This window comes from Bos indicus x Bos taurus, chromosome 15 (genome assembly GCF_003369695.1).
Source record: "Bos indicus x Bos taurus breed Angus x Brahman F1 hybrid chromosome 15, Bos_hybrid_MaternalHap_v2.0, whole genome shotgun sequence".
NCBI classification, from domain to species: domain Eukaryota; kingdom Metazoa; phylum Chordata; class Mammalia; order Artiodactyla; family Bovidae; genus Bos; species Bos indicus x Bos taurus.
Genome location: NC_040090.1, coordinates 76,080,624 through 76,099,923, shown reverse-complemented (window position 1 = coordinate 76,099,923; position 19,300 = coordinate 76,080,624). Strand labels below are relative to the sequence as shown.

At 40.5% G+C, this 19,300-nt stretch overlaps 1 protein-coding gene across 2 annotated transcripts in view; it reads right to left on the bottom strand.

Moving 5' to 3' along the window:
• Nucleotides 1–19,300, bottom strand: part of ARHGAP42 (Rho GTPase activating protein 42) — a 349,920-nt gene that overhangs the window by 238,220 nt on the left and 92,400 nt on the right. The window contains exon 1 of one of the 2 annotated variants that reach the window (XM_027563909.1): nt 16,736–16,828. The exons of the other annotated variant lie outside the window; for it this stretch is intronic. Coding sequence (XP_027419710.1) covers nt 16,736–16,748 — 13 coding nt within the window. The 5' untranslated portion in view covers nt 16,749–16,828. Of the gene's footprint in view, nt 1–16,735; nt 16,829–19,300 lie in introns of those variants that run through there. 2 annotated transcript variants of the gene reach the window in all.

Genomic DNA, 19,300 nt, shown 5'->3' with positions numbered 1-19,300 from the left:
CATTCCTTCCAAAGAACACCCAGGGCTGACTTTAGAATGGACTGGTTGGATCTCCTTGCAGTCCATGGGACTCTCAAGAGTCTTCTCCAACATCACAGTTCAAAAGCATCAATTCTTCGGCACTCAGCTTTCTTCACAGTCCAACTCTCACATCCATACATGACCACAGGAAAAACCATAGCTTTGACTAGATGGACATTTGTTGGCAAAGTAATGTCTCTGCTTTTCAATGTGCTATCTAGGTTGGTCATAACTTTTCTTCCAAGGAGTAAGCGTCTTTTAATTTCATGGCTGCAGTCACCATCTGCAATGATTTTGGAGCCCCCAAAAATAAAGTCTCACACTGTTTCCACTGTTTCCCCATCTACTTCCCATGAAGTAGATCTAGTAGATTCCCAGACGCATGATCTTCGTTTTCTGAATGTTGAGCTTTAAGCCAACTTTTTCACTCTCCACTTTCACTTTCATCAAGAGGCTTTTTAGTTCCTCTTCACTTTCTGCCATAAGGGTGGTGTCATCTGCATACCGGAGGTTACTGATATTTCTCCCAGCAATCTTGATTCCAGCTTGTGCTTCTTCCAGCCCAGTGTTTCTCATGATGTACTCTGCATATAAGTTAAATAAGCAGGGTGATAATATACAGCCTTGACGTACTCCTTTTCCTATTTGGAACCAGTCTGTTGTTCCATGTCCAGTTCTAACTGTTGCTTCCTGACCTGCATATAGGTTTCTCAAGAGGCAGGTCAGGTGGTCTGGTATTCCCATCTCTTTCAGAATTTTCCACAGTTTATTGTGATCCACACAGTCAAAGGCTTTGGCATAGTCAATAAAGCAGAAACACATGTTTTTCTGGAACTCTCTTGCTTTTTCCATGATCCAGCGGATATTGGCAATTTGATCTCTGGTTCCTCTGCCTTTTCTAAAACCAGCTTGAACATCTGGAAGTTCATGGTTCATGTATTGCTGAAGCCTGGCTTGGAGAATTTTGAGCATTACTTTACTAGCTTGTGAGATGAGTGCAACTGTGCAGTAGTTTGAGCATTCTTTGGCATTGTCTTTCTTTGGGATTAGAATGAAAACTGACCTGTTCCAGTCCTGTGGCCACTGCTGAGTTTTCCAAATTTGCTGGCATATTGAGTGCAGCACTTTCTCAGCATCATCTTTCAGGATTTGAAAGAGCTCAACTGGAATTCCATCACCTCCACTAGCTTTGTTCATAGTGATACTTTCTATGTGCTGTGCTGACTTCACACTCCAGGATGTCTGGCTCTAGATGAGTGATCACACCATCATGATTATCTGGGTCGTGAAGATCTTTTTTGTACAGTTCTTCTGTGTATTCTTGCCACCTTTTCTTAATAGCTTCTGCTTCATAGTAGATATTATTTTAGTAAGAATAAATTACTATCACTGTGTAATTTTCTAATTATTAAAGAACTGGAAGAAATGCAGAGCCTGCAAATGAAAACAGTTATAAAATTAAACTTTTGTCTAGTTGACCAGGGACTTTGCCCAGAGTTAGGAGCTGCCTTGTCCCTGCTTCTTCACTTGCTCCATTCTTCCATCAGCTGAGCTATCAGCCATCTGGGCAGTACTCGGATGCCAATGCAGATGTCGAACAGGCTCAAGGGCAGAATCCTCACTTTGGAATCCACTGGCTTAATATCAAGTGATTGCTTCCTGCTTTCTCTTGTTCCTGTTGATCCTCTAAGAGTACCCAGATTTTTGCAGGGGTTATAACCAGTAATACAGTCTCCTTTTAAATTCCCGACTCCTGATCCTAGCACCTCCCGCCATACTTGGGTTCACACATTCCTCGGGTCCCCAGGCACTAACCTCTGGTAGACTTTGATTGATCAATATGGGTCCGAACATTAACTGTCACTGCACCTTTGGGTTGAGATTCAAAACTTGTGGCCAAACTGTTAACCTTTCACTCTTTTCTGGTCTAACCAGATACGCAGTCTGGCTTCTCTTTTCCTCACTGGTTTAACAACTAGACTGAAAAAAAACTGTATGTCCTGTAAACCAGGGGCTTCACCCACAAATGAAAGCTACTGCTGCTACTACTGTTATAGATTGTTAAGATAACGACTAAAATATAGGAGAATTATGATGCCAAGATGAAAGTCACACTGGATGCACAGAAATAATTCTAGACTATAGGTCTAGTGATTTTCCTTCATACAGTCTCTCTGAATAGGAATAGGACTTTTTAGTAAGATCTGCTTTAAAACTGTCAAATTACCAGGAGCTTGAGAATTCTAATATTTTCTCTCTATACAGACAGATAGATGATGTAGATATATAGACAAGATTTGTTATTTCATATAACAAGATATAAAGTAAGATTTAGATATAAAGCAAATAATAATTAGATATAAAGTAAATAATAATTCACATAAGTCCAAGTCTTGACAAATAAATACATACAAATACAGAAAGGCAGCCTTTCACTTTTACACAATTCCAAAATTTGATTCCAGCTGCTTTCTCTCACGACTTCATCACGCTACTCATTTCTTCAAATTAATTTCATCTGATTCCTAGTTAAGATTTTTTTTTTTTTTAACTAGAAATTTTGTGTTGATATAGTAAACATTGTTGTGTATAACATGGTCTGTAAGTCACATATATTCATTTAGTTTTCTTTCCAGGCACACATGTTAGTTAAAAAATGAAGCACTGTGCAATTCTGATGTTACTTTGTCTTAGCTCTTGTTTTGTGGTGTTTGACCTGTTTCCCAAAGCCAAAACAACTCCCAATTCAGAAAGCATTTTCCTAAGATATAGACCACTCCCATTTTGGAGCACCTCTTCCAAAAGGTAGAGATGCTACATAAACTGGGTCATTGAATGGAGCTAATGACGGGCAGAGCTGAACTCAATGATATGAGGTACGGAAGTAAGCGTTATCTTCATTTTGCACATGAGGAAAGGGGCAATCAGCTGGCGTAGTTTGTCCGATGATATCACAGTTAGTAAGTGGAGAAGCAAGTATTCAGTTCTGACTGATTCCAAAGTCTGTTCTCCTCCAGCAAATCATTATTGCCAAAGGAGGTAAGTGGATAAAAGGTAGTGCCAGCCTACTACCCAGCTTTATTACAGGAAATAACAGGCTTATCATCTCTAAAGGCAAACAGAGCCAGAGCTATTTGTGCTCAGAGGATAATCAGGCGCCAAGTATCTGGGCTTAAAGGGAACAGTCAGTAACTTGCTGCTGACAAACAAGCACTTACACCAAGTACCCGCCTCCAATCCTTACTGCCGTCAGGAACTGACCTCCTAACACTCCTTCACATTCCACAAAGCCTCGAGCACCCCCATCATCCTCCTCCTCTGCACCCAAACCTCCTGCCACCACCTACTGAAGCTTCAGACATCTGCGTCCTCGTCCAATATGCAACCTCTCTCTTCCACAACCTCTTAACCCCCAATGACCTCCTCGCTTCTGTCATTTACACACCCACAAGAACACGAAGAGGTCAAGCGATCTAACCCCTCTGCTTCCTGGCAGTCTTTTTCTTCAACTCTAGTTTACTCCTAATCTTATTTCCCACAGTGGCTATCTAAGAAGAATGTTCTCCTTTCTCAAGAACCCAGCCCCAAACTTCCCTCGCTCACAACAGATGGCCTGGCCTCCTGCTTCTCTGATCAACACTGTCTCCATTCATTCTCCTCAACTTACCTGTCTCAGAGGAAGGGCCCTCTTCCTCTCGAAAGTTTACAGCTCTCCATCAAGCCTCCGGTCTCACCCTTTTCCATCTCCAGCTATACTTTTCTGTCTCCCTATCTCTGACTTCCCCACCATCACCCTCTCTCCTTACAAGCTATTTTTCCTTCTAGTCCCAAAGTGACTCCAGTTGAAGACCATCCTCATGAAGGAGAAAGAGCTGGACGACAGGGCTGGGGAAACAGCAGACTGGGTACCCACACCAGCATGGTGCACGGCTATTTCATCCTCAAAACACCCTGGGAGGCACTCACAACTAAAACTCCCAGATCTTCCACAGCCATTCTCCTGTTTTTCAAATATTAAACTGACATATCCAGGTTAAATAGTATGCAAGGTCATGGAGCCAATGGCTTGCAGAGCTGAACTTTAAATTCAGATTAGCTCACCTGAAACTTACACAATGTCCCTCTACTCGAGGCAGAGTCCCACAACACCACCTTACTGTTCTAAATTTAACAAATCTAATTATACATCCTCAGAATTTCCATTAGGAATTTTGTCTGAATCTCAAAACTTAACTTGTACCAAAACTTAACTCATGATTCTGCTCCACCCCCAGGAACACTGGCCACATACAAACATATAAATGGACACAACTCCCCTGTAATTCAAGTGATGGGTTATCCTCAGTCCTTCCTGCCACACATTCCATCACCAAAGGCTGCTGCTCTCTCTCCTCTACGCTTCCCCAAACCCATGTAAGGGAAACACTTCATCGCTGCAGTACTACTACAACAGCCTAGTTACTGGTTTTCCAGCTCCTACAGCTCCAACTCACCATATGCACTAATGGTCAGAATAAAATTCCTAAAGTGCACCTTTGATTATGTCATTATCCAACTCAAAAGCTGAATGAGTGAATCAAGTCCAAAGTGCTGAGGCTTCAAATGATTTGAGGCTTCCATGACACAGCCATAACAAGTACCTTTCCAATTATGTTACCCTGAGATGTTACTACTTCTAATGTCTAACTTAGGACTTTGAAACTACTAACATTCCTATCGGAGAAGGCAATGGCACCCCACTCCAGTACTCTTGCCTGGAGAATCGCATGGACGGTGGAGCCTGGAAGGCTGCAGTCCATGGGGTCACTGAGGGTCGGACATGACTGAGCGACTTCACTTTCACTTTTCACTTTCATGCATTGGAGAAGGAAATGGCAACCCACTCCAGTGTTCTTGCCTGGAGAATCCCAGGGACGGGGGAGCCTGGTGGGCTGTCATCTATGGGGTCGCACAGAGTCGGACACGACTGAAGTGACTCAGCAGCAGCAACACCAACATTCCTATAGTATCCCGCTTCCATGTCTTTCCTTTAATACACATATCCTAAACTGGCCCTTACCTAGACATTAGGACCCAGTTAAAATATCACCTTCTTTCTGAGCATCTTCTGATGTCCCTTTTTCCAGCGCTGGGGATCTCACAGCATTTCTGTTACTATTATACCTAAAGCACTCAGCACATTCTCTTGAGTATAACAAAGACTGTATCACAAAGCTATTTTTAGACCCCCTTGTATTTTCTAAGCTTAATAAGGATACACGAAGATCCTATTCATGTTTGTATGTACCAGAGAAGGTTCTTTGCATTCAGAAAATATTGTTAATAGGGAATTTTAAAGAACCCAACATCTATATGAACACAAACTAAGTCACATCTTACATGTGATTTTAATTTGAAAAGCTGATTGTGTTTTTCATCCCCGAGAAATCTGCACAGCATCTACACTAGCCCATGAACACTGTCTCTCATTCTAAAATAGATAGGCAGTTAGGTAGATATTTTGTCTGCATAAACCAAAACTTTTTCTAGGTTGTGAAGGAAAATGGAGCAACAGATGACCAGGTTTCCCCACAAACACATGGCTTCTACGGCCTCAGTGGCTCCAATAGCAAAATGCTGGGCATCAGGGGTCTGGTGACCCACGGAGCACACCTCTGGAACAGACTTCTTCCCAGTTTTAGTACCCTCCCCAGCTGTGCCTCCTTCCCTCGGTATAAAGCACACATATATTGTTTAGAGTAGTGGTTTCCACAGGCTATGTAAGACACTAAGTATCTCCATAAAATGAAAGGCTCCTAAACTCTCAACCCAGGGGATTCTACCCTAGTTCACATCTGGGGGTGGAGCTCAAGAATCAACATTTTAAGGCTCCCTATTGGTGACTCTGATGGTAGGCAGCTGACAATTGTTGACTTTGGTGGGTTGGGGTAGGAAGGCATGCTTTGGATGAGGAATTAAAGCAGTATATACATATGTGTGTGTGTGTAATTTTTTAAACTGAGCTTTGTAACACTGTCCTTTAGAGCAAATCTGTACTTTCAACGGCAGAAGTAGACTCATAGCCCTCACTGTTCTGGAGGACACACACACTATGTCTGAGTCCTAAGACTCGGGAAGGCCCCAAACCTCCTCTCCCTACAGCCCTCCAACCATGACTCAGCACCCATCATTCTCCCAATGACTGGGAGATTACTCCAGATTAGCTCTTGTCCCAGCCACATATTCCTTGGTAACTATCCAGGGTGAGCTTTTCTTTCCTTTACAGGCCTGTTATTTAACTGCTTTCTTGCTTTCTTCCTCCCAAATCTGTGTCCATTGCTCCTTGTTGTCCCTGCCTTTTGTCAGTGAGTTTTCCATTAGTCTCTGAGTGCCCATGCCCTGCCTTCTAACTCACTTATTTCAGACAGAGTCTTCAGGACGGTTGCCTGTCTGGTCCAAACCTCTTACGTCAGAACTTAACTGTAACTTTTATGATTTCATTCACATTTAGAAAGGTTCTCTTCCCGTCCATTAAAAAATGCTGACGAAGGCAATCTCTGACTCAACTCTGAACTGGCCAAGACTTCCATGCTATAATTCATCACATATACTCAGTCCAGAATTAACTTCTTATAAAGGCAGCTTCAATCAGGCCTGAAGTATCTCCTGAGGACATGCAAACTAAACTTGAGACTATGTGACTAAGCCCTCTGTGATATTCTCTGGAAACCAATCCTTGTACTCTGACTAGGAAGGCACCTTTATGTCTTTTGCACCAATTGGTTCAAATCTAGAAACAGGTGAATGCTCACATGGTCATGCAAATTTTATTGATCACACAGGGAATGGAGGGTAAAATGAAGTTCATTTTATAGGCAGTTTACAGTAAAATCACGATCTTAAAATTAGGTACCTGTATATTAAAAATGCTGAAGAAAACTTTTAAGCAATCTCCTTTCTTTTTGTATCTCTACAGCACTTATTGTCAAACTTAATATATAATAAAGTTATATATTTTATCATCTAACTCCCCTAACAAACGGCAAACCCATTAGGGTGGGGGTGTTTTCTTTTTCTCTTTTGCACACTGATGTGTCTCCAGCACCCAAACAGTGTCTAACAAATCACACATGCTTTACTGAATGAATGGACAAGTAAACTCACAGTCAAAGTGCATCACCTAGGAGCCAGGCAATCAAAGTTCTAATACTTGTGTGACTTTATAAAATCATTTCGCCTAAGTCAACATGAAAAGACCCTGATGCTGGGAAAGATTGAGGGCAGGAGGAGAAGGGGACGACAGAAGATGAGAAGGTTGGATGGCATCACTGACTCAATGAACATGGGTTTGGGTGGACTCCGGGAGTTGGTGATGGACAGGGAGGCCTGGCGCGCTGCAGTTCATGGGGTTGCAAAGAGTCAGACACAACTGAGCGACTGAACTGAACTGAAATCAACATGACAGATTTAGCTCTCATATTCTCCAAGGTCTCTTTCTACTCTAAGATATTAAGCTTGGGATTCTAAGAAACCAAGCTAACATTTCTGTTAGAAGTAGTGTTTTCTGAAAATTAAAAAAAAAAAAATAGTAATAAAAATAGCTTGTGCAACTTCCCACTCTCACATGTACATAAAGAAAGTACAAGAATTATCCTAGAACTAAAGAAATGAAGCTCCAAAATAGAAAAATATATACTCCACACCAAGAAGATAACTGTGACACAATACTGTCTTCAAAAGCTGTTTTCAAAGTGGATATAGAATTTACACAGTGGATAAACTCTATTAAGCAAAGCAGAAACTGAACCAACAAAAGTGCAAACTATGCACCTACCATACACATGGGCCATGGCTTACATTTCCGATACCTGATATTTACAGACATGCAATAAAACATATTTCTGTTATTATGCAAAAAATTATGATGAAAATGTCATCAAGAGTATGCCTTCCTTCAGACTTAAAAGTATAAACTAATCATATGATTCCAAGGTCATTTTACCAAGGCCATTCTATTCATACTTAAAAGAAATATACTCCAAAAGTGGTTCTGTGGCTCAGTGCAAGTGCATTAAAACAGACCAACCAAGTATTCACATTGTTAAGCTCTAAAGCCAAGATTCCCATGCCCTATCTTTGTTATAGAGTCCAAAGTCACTCTGCTTGCTGCAAGACAGGCCAATAAACGGGAAACAAAGTAGTGGGGCAAGGGATAGTGACTTTATTTAGAAAGTCAGCAGACCGACAAGATGGTAGACTGGGATCAAAAAGTAACCATCTTATCCGGGTCTGGATGCCAGTTTCTTTTATAGAAAAGAGAGGGAAGGAGGTAAGGAAGAAAAGTAAAAAGGGTGTTAATTGTGCAAATATCTCCTGGAATATGCAGACTCGGAATAGAGATGTGTTAAGCTCTTCTTTCTCATAGCCTTTCAGCAGTGGACAGGGTCAGGCTAGTTCCCTGAACAAAGGAACTTTGGTTCACCATTCAGGCAGAGGGGCATGGTTCCCCGAGGCTGAACATTATGTATAGACACCATAACAAAAGCAATAGGAAGCAAGATGGAGTTATAGTTTCTTCTTCCCTGTAACATTTTCTCCTGCACATAAACCCAGAGAAATGGCCAAGTACAACATTGTAAGAAAGTTCATCTGGGGCAGCCTTCTTAAATGTTCCATAAGGCAGTCAGAGTAATCTTTTTAAATGCAAATATGTCATTTCTCTGATTAATGCCAAGCAATGGCCTCCTAGCTCTTGTCTACCTGTCCATAACCTTCAAAAAACATAATCTTTTTTCCCCCTTGGCTGTCTCCTTTCCTTCCCTATGCCTTCATTCATCCCTTAGCTAGATTTAAAGTGTCCGTCCTATTCCCCTTTAGCTACTTTAAGACTGATTTAAATATCACTTTTCTAGAATGGTTTTCCTTCATCTTACTACTCACTTAACCAGACTTCAGTTCAATTCAGTCGCTCAGTCGCGTCCAACTCTTCGCAACCCCATGGACTACAGCACGCCAGGCCTCTTTGTCCATCACCAACACTCAGAGCTTGCTCAAACTCAAGTCCATCAAGTCAGTGATGCCATCCAACCATCCCATCCTCTGTCGTCCCCTTCTCCACCAGCCTTCAATCTTCAGTCCTTCCAATGAATATTCAGGACAGATTTCCTTTAGGATTGATTGGTTGGATCTCCTTGCAGTCCAAGGGACTCTCAAGAGTCTTCTCCAACACCACAGTTCAAAAGCATCAATTCTTCGGTGCTCAGCTTTCTTTATAGTCCAAATCTCACATCCATACATGACTACTAGAAAAAAAATAGCTCTATCTCGACAGACCTTTGTTGGCAAAGTAATGCCTCTGCTTTTTAATATGCTGTCTCTGTGTGTCATAGCTTTTCTTCCAAGTAGCAAGCATCTTTTAATGTCATGGCTGCAGTCACCATCTGCAGTGATTTTGGAGCCCAGGAAAATAAAGTCTCTCACTGTTTTCACTGTTTCCCCATCTATTCACCATGAAGTGATGGCACCAGATGTCATGATCTTAGTTTTTGAATGTTGAGTTTCAAGGCAGCTTTTTCACTCTCGTCTTTCACTTTCAGCCCTGGTCTATCTTAAATATATTCTCTTAGCATAATGTATTTTACATTTATAGCATTTGACACAATAGCGACTGAACTGTAACTGGTATTTAATGCTGGTCACCAAGGGAAAGGATTTCCCAGATGACTCACCAAAGCACATGACTTAAAAGACATGAGTTTGATCCCTGGGTCAGGAAGATCAGATGGCGACCCACTCCAGTACTCTCACCACGAGAATCCCATGGACAGAGGAGCCTGGCAGACTACAGCACACAGGGCAGCACACAGTCAGACTCAATTTAAGCAGCTTAGCATGCACACATGCATCCAAAGAAAACAAATACAAATTACTTAAGCCATAGATGGTATCTTAGATGTGGTTAGCACTTGAATATCTAGAGAATAAATAAGTTTCATCAGTAGGAAATAGAAGCATAAACAGGTCAAAAAAAATGGAAGAAAGCTATAAAATCAAGTTTCGTACTCTAATCTCTGGTTCTTTGGCTGGTTAAAATAACCAGCTAAGGCTGAAAATGGGGTCACCTGTGCAAAAACTCCACAAAACCAAAGCAAAAACAAGCCCAGGGGTGGATGTGATTGGTGATAGAAGTAAATCTATGCTGAAAAGAACAATATTGCATAGGAACCTGGAATGTTAGGTCCATGATTCAAGGTAAATTGGAAGTGGTCAAATAGGAGATGGCAAGAGTGAACATTGACATTTTAGGAGTCAGTGAACTAAAATGGACTGGAATGGACAAATTTAATTCAGATGTATCCTTCATACCTGAAGGCAAGTATCCTTCAGAAGAAATGGAGTAGCCACCATAGTCAACAAAAGAGTCCAAAATGCAATATTCGGGTGCAATCTCAAAAACAAAGGAATGATCTCTGTTTGTTTCCAAGACAAAGCGTTCAATGGCATGGTAATCCAAGTCTACGCCCCAACCAGTAACGCTGAAGAAGCTGAAGTTGAACAGTTCTATGAAGACCTACGAGACCTTTTAGAACTAACACCCAAAAAAGATGTCCTTTTCATTATAGCGGACTGGAACGCAAAAGTAGGAAGTCAAGAGATACCTGGAGTAACAGGCAAATTTGGCCTTGGAGTACAAAAGGAAGCAGGGCAAAGGCTAACAAATTTGCCAAGAAAACACACTGGTCATAGCAAACACCCTCTTCCAACAACACAAGAGAAGACACTACACATGGACATCACCAGATGGTCAACACCGAAATCAGATTGATTATATTCTTTGCAGCCAAAGTTGAAGAAGCTCTATACAGTCAGCAACAAGACTGTGAGCTGACTGTGGCTCAGATCATGAATTCCTCATTGCCAAATTCAGACTTCAATTGAAAAAAGTAGGGAAAACCACTTTGACCTAAATCAAATCCCTTACAATTATATAGTGGAAGTGACAAATAGATTCACAGGATTAGATCTGAAAGACAGAATGCCTTAAGAACAATGGACAGAGGTTCATGACACTGTACAGGAGGCAGCAATCAAGACCATCCCGAAGGGGAAAAAAATGCAAAAGGCAAAATGGTTGTCTGAGGAGGCCTTACAAAGAGCTGAGAAAAGAAGAGAGGCAAAAGGCAAAGGAGAAAAGGAAAGAGATAACCATTTGAATGCAGAGTTCCAAAGAATAGCAAGGAGGGATAAGGAAGCCTTCCTCAGTGATGAACACAAAGAAATAGTGATCAATGCAAACAACAGAATGGGAAAGACTAGAGATCTCTTCAAGAAAATTGGAGATACCAAGGGAACATTTCATGCAAAGATCAGGATAATAAAGGACAGAAACAGTAAGGACCTAATAGAAGCAGAAGATATTAATAGGTTTCAAGAATACACAGAACAACTATACAGAAAAGGTCTTAATGACCCAGAGAACCAGGATGGTGTGATCACGCACCTAGAACCAGACATCCTGGAGTGCCAAGTCAAGTGGCCCTTAGGAAGTATCACTACGAACAAAGCCAGTGGAGGTGAAAATTCCAACTGAGCTATTTAAAAATCCTAAAAGATGATGCTGTGAAAGTGCTGTACTCAATATGCCAACAAATTTGGAAAACTCAGCAGTGGCCACAGGACTGGAAAAAGTCAGTTTTCATTCCAATCCCAAAGAAAGGCAATGCCAAAGAATGCTCAAACTACCGCACAATTTCACTCATTTCATGTGCTAGCCAAGTCATGCTGAAAATTCTCCAAGCCAGGCTTCAACAGTACATGAACCGTGAACTTCCAGATGTTCAAGCTGGATTTAGAAAAGGCAGAGGAACCAGAGATCAAATTGCCAACATCTGCTGGATCATAGAAAAACCAACAGATTTCCAACTTCTGCTTTATTGACTACGCCAAAGCCATTTACTATGTAGATGACAGCAAACTGTGAAAAATTCTTCACGAGATGGGAATACCAGTCCACCTTAACCTGCCTCCCAAGAAATCTGTATGCAGGTCAAGAAGCAACAGTTAGAACCAAACCTGGAACAACAGACTGGTCCCAAATTTGGAAAGGAGCACATGAAGGCTGTATATTGTCATCCTGCTTATTTAACTTCTATGCCAGAGTACATCAAGCAAAATGCCAGGCTGGATGAAGCACAAGCTGGAATCAAGATTGGGGAGAAATATCAATAACCCCAGATATACAGATGATACCACCCTCATGGCAGAAAGTGAAGAGGAACTAAAGAGCCTCTAGATGAAAGTGAAAGAGCAGAGAGAAAAAGTTGGTTTACAACTCAACGTTCAGAAAACTAAGATCATGGCATCCAGTCCCATTACTCTATGGTAAATAGATGGAGAAACAATGGAAACAGTGAGAGACTTTATTTTTGGGGGCTCCATAATCACTGCAGATGGTAACTACAGGCATGAAATTAAAAGACACTTGCTCCTTAGAAGAAAAACTGTCACCTAGACAGCATATTGAAAAGCACAGACATCATTTTGCCAACAAATGTCTGTCTAGTCAAAGCTATGGTTTTTCCAGTGGTCATATATGGATGTGAGAGTTGGACTATAAAGTTGAGCGCCAAAGAATTGATGCTTTTGAACTGTGCCGTTGGAAAAGACTCTTGACAGTCCCTTGGACTACAAGGAGGTCAAACGAGTCAATCCTAAAGGAAATCAGTCCTGAATATTCATTGGAAGGATTGAGGCTGAAACTGAAACTCCAATACCTTGGCCACCTGATGTGAAGAACTGACTCCTTGGAAAAGACCCTGATGCTGGGAAAGACTGAAGGCAGGAGGAGAAAGGGACGACAAAGGATGAGATGGTTGGATTGCATCACCGACTCGATGGACATGAGTTTGAGCAAGCTTCTGGAGAAGAAAATGGCAACCCACTCCAGTATTCTTGCCTGGAAAATCCCATGGACAGAAGAACTTGGTAGGCTACAGTCCACAGAGTGCAAACAGCCGGACATGACTGAGCGACTTCACTTCTCTTTCTCTCTTTCAGGAGTTGGTGATGGACAGGGAAGCCTATTGTCCTGCAGTCCATGGGGTCCCAAAGAGTTGGACATGACTGAGTGACTGAACTGTGCTAACTGTGCAAAACTCCACATCACCAAGCCAAAACTTAAGTTTCCACGCTGGCTTTCCCAAAAAAATAAGGCCTATCTCAGAGAAGGCAATGGCACTCCACTCCAGGACTCTTGCCTGGAAAATCCCATGGATGGAGGAGCTTGGTAGGCTGTAGTCCATGGGGTCATGAAGAGTCGGACACCACTGAGCGACTTCATTTTCACTTTTCACTTTCTTGCATTGGAGAAGGAAATGGCAACCCACTCCAGTGTTCTTGCCTGGAGAATCCCGGGGACGGGGGAGCCTGGTGGGCTACTGTCTATGGGGTTGCACAGAGTCAGACACAACTGAAGCAACTTAGCAGTAGCAGCAGCAGGTGAACCAATCACCCTGGCTTGCTCAGCACAAGTTACTTACCAATTTCTAAAAATTCCCTTTGTTCCATATAAGGAAGCTTGTATGTGTGCATGCTAAGTCATGTCCAGCTTTTTGCAGTCCCATGGACAGTAGCCCACCAGGCTCCTCTGTCTACGGAATTTTCCAGGTAAGAATATTGGAATGGGGTGCCACTTCCTCCTCCAGGGGATCTTCCTGAACCAGGGAAACATCTCTTGTGTCTCCTGCATTGGCAGGTGGATTCCTTACCACTGCACCACCTAGGAAGCCCTCTACATAAGGAAAGTAATCAGCAAACCTGTAATCACCCTGAAATAAGCCTTTTTTAAGTCATGTTGTCCTCTAAAGAAAAGATACTGCTCCCAGTTTATCCCTTAGTCTGTACACTCCATAAGGGCAAAGGCTCTGACTACTCTTTCACCACCAGGTCACTGGGGATGGGCACAGAGCTGCTCACCTAATAGGTAGTCAGCAAACATTGAATAAACTAAAGAATATTAAAACATTTAGCTCTGGTCCAGATATTTACAAATATTAAGATATTTGTTCCAAATCATTCTCAATTATATGCAAAAGCTGCATATATGTCTGTGCTATATTTGTGAATAAATACAGTTGACTCTCTGTATCCACAGGTTCAGTACCCTCAGTCAGATTCAACCAACTGTGAACTGAAAATATTTGAGGATAAAAAAATTCCAAAATTTTTCAATAAGCAAAACCTGAATTTGCCACTTGCTGGCAACTATCTATATAGCACTTACATCAAAATTACAACTACTTGCATAGTGTTTATATTGTGTTAGGTATTATAACTAAACTAGAGATAACAAAGTATATATACAAGAGGACTGTGTAAGGTACATGCAAACACTACACCACTTTACATAAGGGGCTTGAGCATCTAAGAATTTTGGTATCCATGAAAGCTCCTGAAACCAACCCTTTGTGAATACTGAGGGATGGCTATAATATATATTTTCCCTCTCAAAATTTAGTTTATTACCATGCTGAAAAGAATCATCTAGATATATGCAAATATGTACATATTTTATTTTTTAACATATGATCCTAAAATTTTATTTATGTACCTTAAAGTGATTTGTTTCTATAAACATTTACGAGATTTTCCAGGTGGATTTTTATGTAATAAATATTTACTAAGCTTCTGCTACAAACAAGGTGCTAAAGAATTTCGCAGGAATCTAAATGTGAGAAAACGTTCTGACCTCAAAGGGCATATAATTTGCTGGAGAAGGTAAGAGACTTGCGTTTACTATGAAAAAGCCAACCACTTTTTGTTTAGTAGAACAACTCACAAAAGACAGAAAGGGGTTCTAATGTACATCAATAAATTAAAAGACAATTATTTTTTCTTTTAGATGTGCCTTTTAACATGAAAAGTTTCTTTTTTTTTATTTCAGATTCTGGAAAAACAATCTAAGCCTTTGAATTTCAAATTAAATCAAATGAAGTTCTTTAAAATATGGAGATAATATGATGAAAACATCTCTCCCAAATGGCATGTTTTTTTAAAGACAGGAACTCCACCTGAAATGTGCAACTTTCCCAGCTGTTTCAATCCTTAATTGTGGGTGGTTTCTGTGTGGGTGCAAAAATAAGGGTGGTAAAAGAAAATGGAAAACAATAATTCAATTGTCCAACTGAGAGCCATAAAAAGTCAAATATGCTTTCTCCACAGAGTTCAAAAGAAAATGTTATTTATATAAACAATTTAGGCATTTGGAAATGTTCCACTCTAATAGAGGACTTCCTGATTTATATAACCACATTTAAGTGGGTTGTAATGACGGTCTGCAATAACTGATGGATTTTCTTTTGACTCAGCAAATGAGAAGGTAATTTGTTTCCTAGAATTTAATAAAATCGCAGGTTTTTTTTTTAAACAGTTCAGCTATGGTTGGTAATGGCATTGTCTCTAGTTTGCTAACTTTTTCCTAAGAGAGGCCCAAGGAGAGTTTCAGGCCATGCTCTACCTTATGCATCCTGCCATCATCAGATAGTAGTGATAGCTATGGATGAGGATTTGTAGCTCATAACTGAATCCTTAGGAAAGTCTTTACAGAAGCATTTTCAATTTAGTAGCTTAATAACTGAATTTTATTAGTTTAAGTTGAAGAAAATAGGTATGTTTTTTTCTTAGCTAAAACCATTTATGATTTTATTTATGTTTTATTGTTTAAGTGAATTTCCTGGGATTTATAAATATATTGATCCTTTTTAATCTGAAATATGGGCTCCTATTTCTCAAAGTGTTTCTATTCTATAAAGTAATCCTCTCAAAACACACAAAGAAAACTGTTTGCATACCTCCCACACTAGACCATATTCTTGTTTATAACTTGGAAAATTGGATCAAACACTACCTTTCCATGAGACCTAAGAGATGCATTCTCAAAGGCAATGGATGTATTTGATAAAGATTTATGCATTTGCGGGCAGCCTGCAATGCCAGAGACCTGCGTTCAATCCCTGGGTCTGGACGATCCCCCGAAGAAGGGAATGGCTACTCACTCTAGGATTCTTGCCTGAAGAATTCCATGGACAGAGGAGCCTGGCAGCCTACAATCTATGGGGTTGCAAAAAATCCGACACGACTGAGCAACTAAACACAATTCCTCTAACAAGGAAAAGGAAAATAATTTTCAAATACTCCCCTGAAAAATGTCTTCTACTTCACACCCTCTGAGAAGGCATTAATGATCAGTTTCAGGCTTCTGTTCGTATTCCTGGGCAATTTCACTTAATCACTGTGTTACACTGGTGCACACTTAGCTTCAGAAAGGTAATCTAACAACAAATATTTGCACCTGGGTAAAGCACTGTTTGCTCAGGAAGATACAATAAAGTTCCTGTGACATAAAAGGTCAGTATTTTAAATTCGTCTCCTATAATCTTACCTTTCAGTGCAGTCTCCTAAAGTCAGAAAAGAATTCAAAATATAAGGCACACTCCAGCCAATTCAGTATAGAAAACTGTCAATATGTACAGATATGATTCACATGTAGACTTTCATGTAAAAGGACTTTAAAAAAATATATTATGCTCTTCATTCTAAGAACTATTAAGCACTCACCACTATTATGATTATGTCTGCATATCTGTATTCAAAACAGAGACCTGAACACAGACAAATGAGTTATGTCAGACCTATCTGGACAATTATTATGAAATATATTTTGATCTGAATCACTTACTTGATGGCCTCATTTCTCCACTCAGAGTTAAGAGCAATAACCTTAGTTGACAAGCGGTTGGATGTTGCCTGTCTCTACCAAAGGAATTTTCTCTTTAGGTGTGTCTAAAGTAGAAAGTCCCCACCTAAAATATTTACTAGCAAACTGCCTCTCCTTCCTGGTAAATGTTTAATCTCTTGAGTGCAAAGGTCATATGGGCCAGGACTTTCCTGAGCACTGCGATAGGCCATCACAGAACATCACTAACCAAGCTGTTTATGACAAACCACAACTGGACTTTCCAATAGTTTCCAAGATTACATAGAATGAATGAGCTTTGCCTCATATTAATGACTAATATTTTTACTGGCACTGGTTCAGCATGACTAACAATATTTGATTTTGTTTTTAATCTAGACTTCTTTTAAGACTTGGTTAAAAGTGTTTTCAAACTATAGGCATGAATAGGCAGGAAAAAAAATAGTCACTTACAAGCCCCAAACTTGGTATGGACATAAATTCTGAAGTGATACACTAAGATTTACAGACCTTTATTATCCCATACTCTAAAGTGCTAAATTAACCGAGTAAAAACCACCACCTCAGATAGATTCACAGTAATATCTTTGAGCTTCTACTTGCTTGAATGAACCACTATAGAGTTTTCAAAAGACTAGTGTTTTTATGTTCTGTAGAGAGTATTTTATTAACTACTAGTAAGGTTTTAGGGATGGACACATAACATCATCAATTTCCAGGTATGTACCAGGGTTAATGCAGCAGGTATTATCTTCTGTATAATTATGGTTATGCAACAGATACATTTTGTATCTAGTCTGCCCCAATCTGCTTGCCAATGCAGGACACGCAGGTTCAAATCCTGGTCCAGGAAAATCCCCTGGGGAAGGAAATGGCAAGCTGCTCTAGTATTCTTGCCTGGGAAATCCCATGGACAGAGGAGCCTGGGGACACAAAGAGAAACTAAACAACAACTAACCATATAAATATGTTATTTGAGGAGCACTGACTCTTTCGCCAGTTTGTGATCACTCTTCTCTCCTCCATCATCAGTTTCTAAGCCCCAAGTGTCCAGCTAATCAAGTCCTTAGGTATTTCTAACTCAGCGTCTTTCCTCAGTCCAGAAAAACAAAGCAGCATAAAAAATGGACAATTAGAACAGCTGTAGGAAGTTAAGCTGGATGGCCTCCCATTGGGCCAGCACCGTGGGGGGCAGATAAAAGGAAGCAATCAAATGCTCAGGGGCAGCTCAACCATCCTCAGAGGAGGGAGGAGGACTGGCTTCTTGCTGCTCTAGGGTGAGAAGGAGGTGCTACACGTAGAGTGCAGAGTGCTGTGCTGCTTAGCACTTCAGTCTGGAAACAACTGACCTGCTCTGTGAGCCATAGGAATTCCCCACTGGGTCCCAGACGACTAATCCCATTTTGCTTCCTTCCAAGCCAGCAATGTCTCACTGGCACCAAGAAAACAAACAAACAAACCAGCAAGCACACGGCCAAAGGGTGGGAGCACACGGGGACAGCTGAAGAGTGGGTCTGATTTATGGGACAGACACAGGCCCACACATCTCACAAACTCCCGGAACAGCTTGCACAGGTTCACTTGTGACCCTGATATAGTAACAGCACTCTCTTTTCCTTACTTTGCTCAAAATCTGTTTTTCACCTTATTCTACTATAAGCACACTGAAAGCAGACATCTTACTCATCTTTCACCCACTCTCACCACCATAACTTGTACACAGAAAAGTTCACAAATGTCTTTATAAGTTATTTTGCAGAGACACCGCTTGCTTATAAAAGATGAGCTTTTTTTTGTAAGTCACTGTTTGCAGTGGTTACATCATTGTAAGTCTCAAGGCTGCTCTGGCTGAGGATATTGTGACTATTACTTAGCGCGAACCTTCACAGCTGTCCCCACTTCACACCTCTTTCATTAAGTCAGAAGAATAAAGAAGAACCTGAAACTGGGGCTTCAACAAGCTGTTTTAAAGACAGCCGAAACTTTGCATCTTCCCTTGTGGAACTGGAGCTGATGAAGGTAAAGATAGCTCTTGCACTCATCCATACCAGCCTTACCCATTATTCTCAGGGATACATTCCTAGATCACTGTCCTCGGTACAACAGCTGTGGTAGCCTCACAGTCTTTTTTTTTTTTTTATTATATCCTAGTTATTTTTAACAATTTACAGTGCATTTGGTGGTGTAGTAAAAGGATAAAAAGTGCTGAATGGTGAGGATATGGGAATATATCTATATTTTTACAATAGTTTCAGAGATAATTTTTGTTTATAAATCTGTGCTCTAAGTTAGGTTTTCCTATCAAAGCATTGGTGTTTAAATCAGATTCCCAGTAGGAGCTAAATAAGTCTCTTGATTTAAAAATAGCAAATAACTAAAAAATAATAAAAATAGTAATATAATAATTTAAAATTATTAAAAATTAAAAAATAATAATTAAAAAATATTTAATAATATCTTTCCCCTATGTAGTATTCACCTTCCACTTGCCCAGCTTGGATCTAATTCCAAAAAGCCCTGAAAGCATTGGAACTTAATATTCATTGC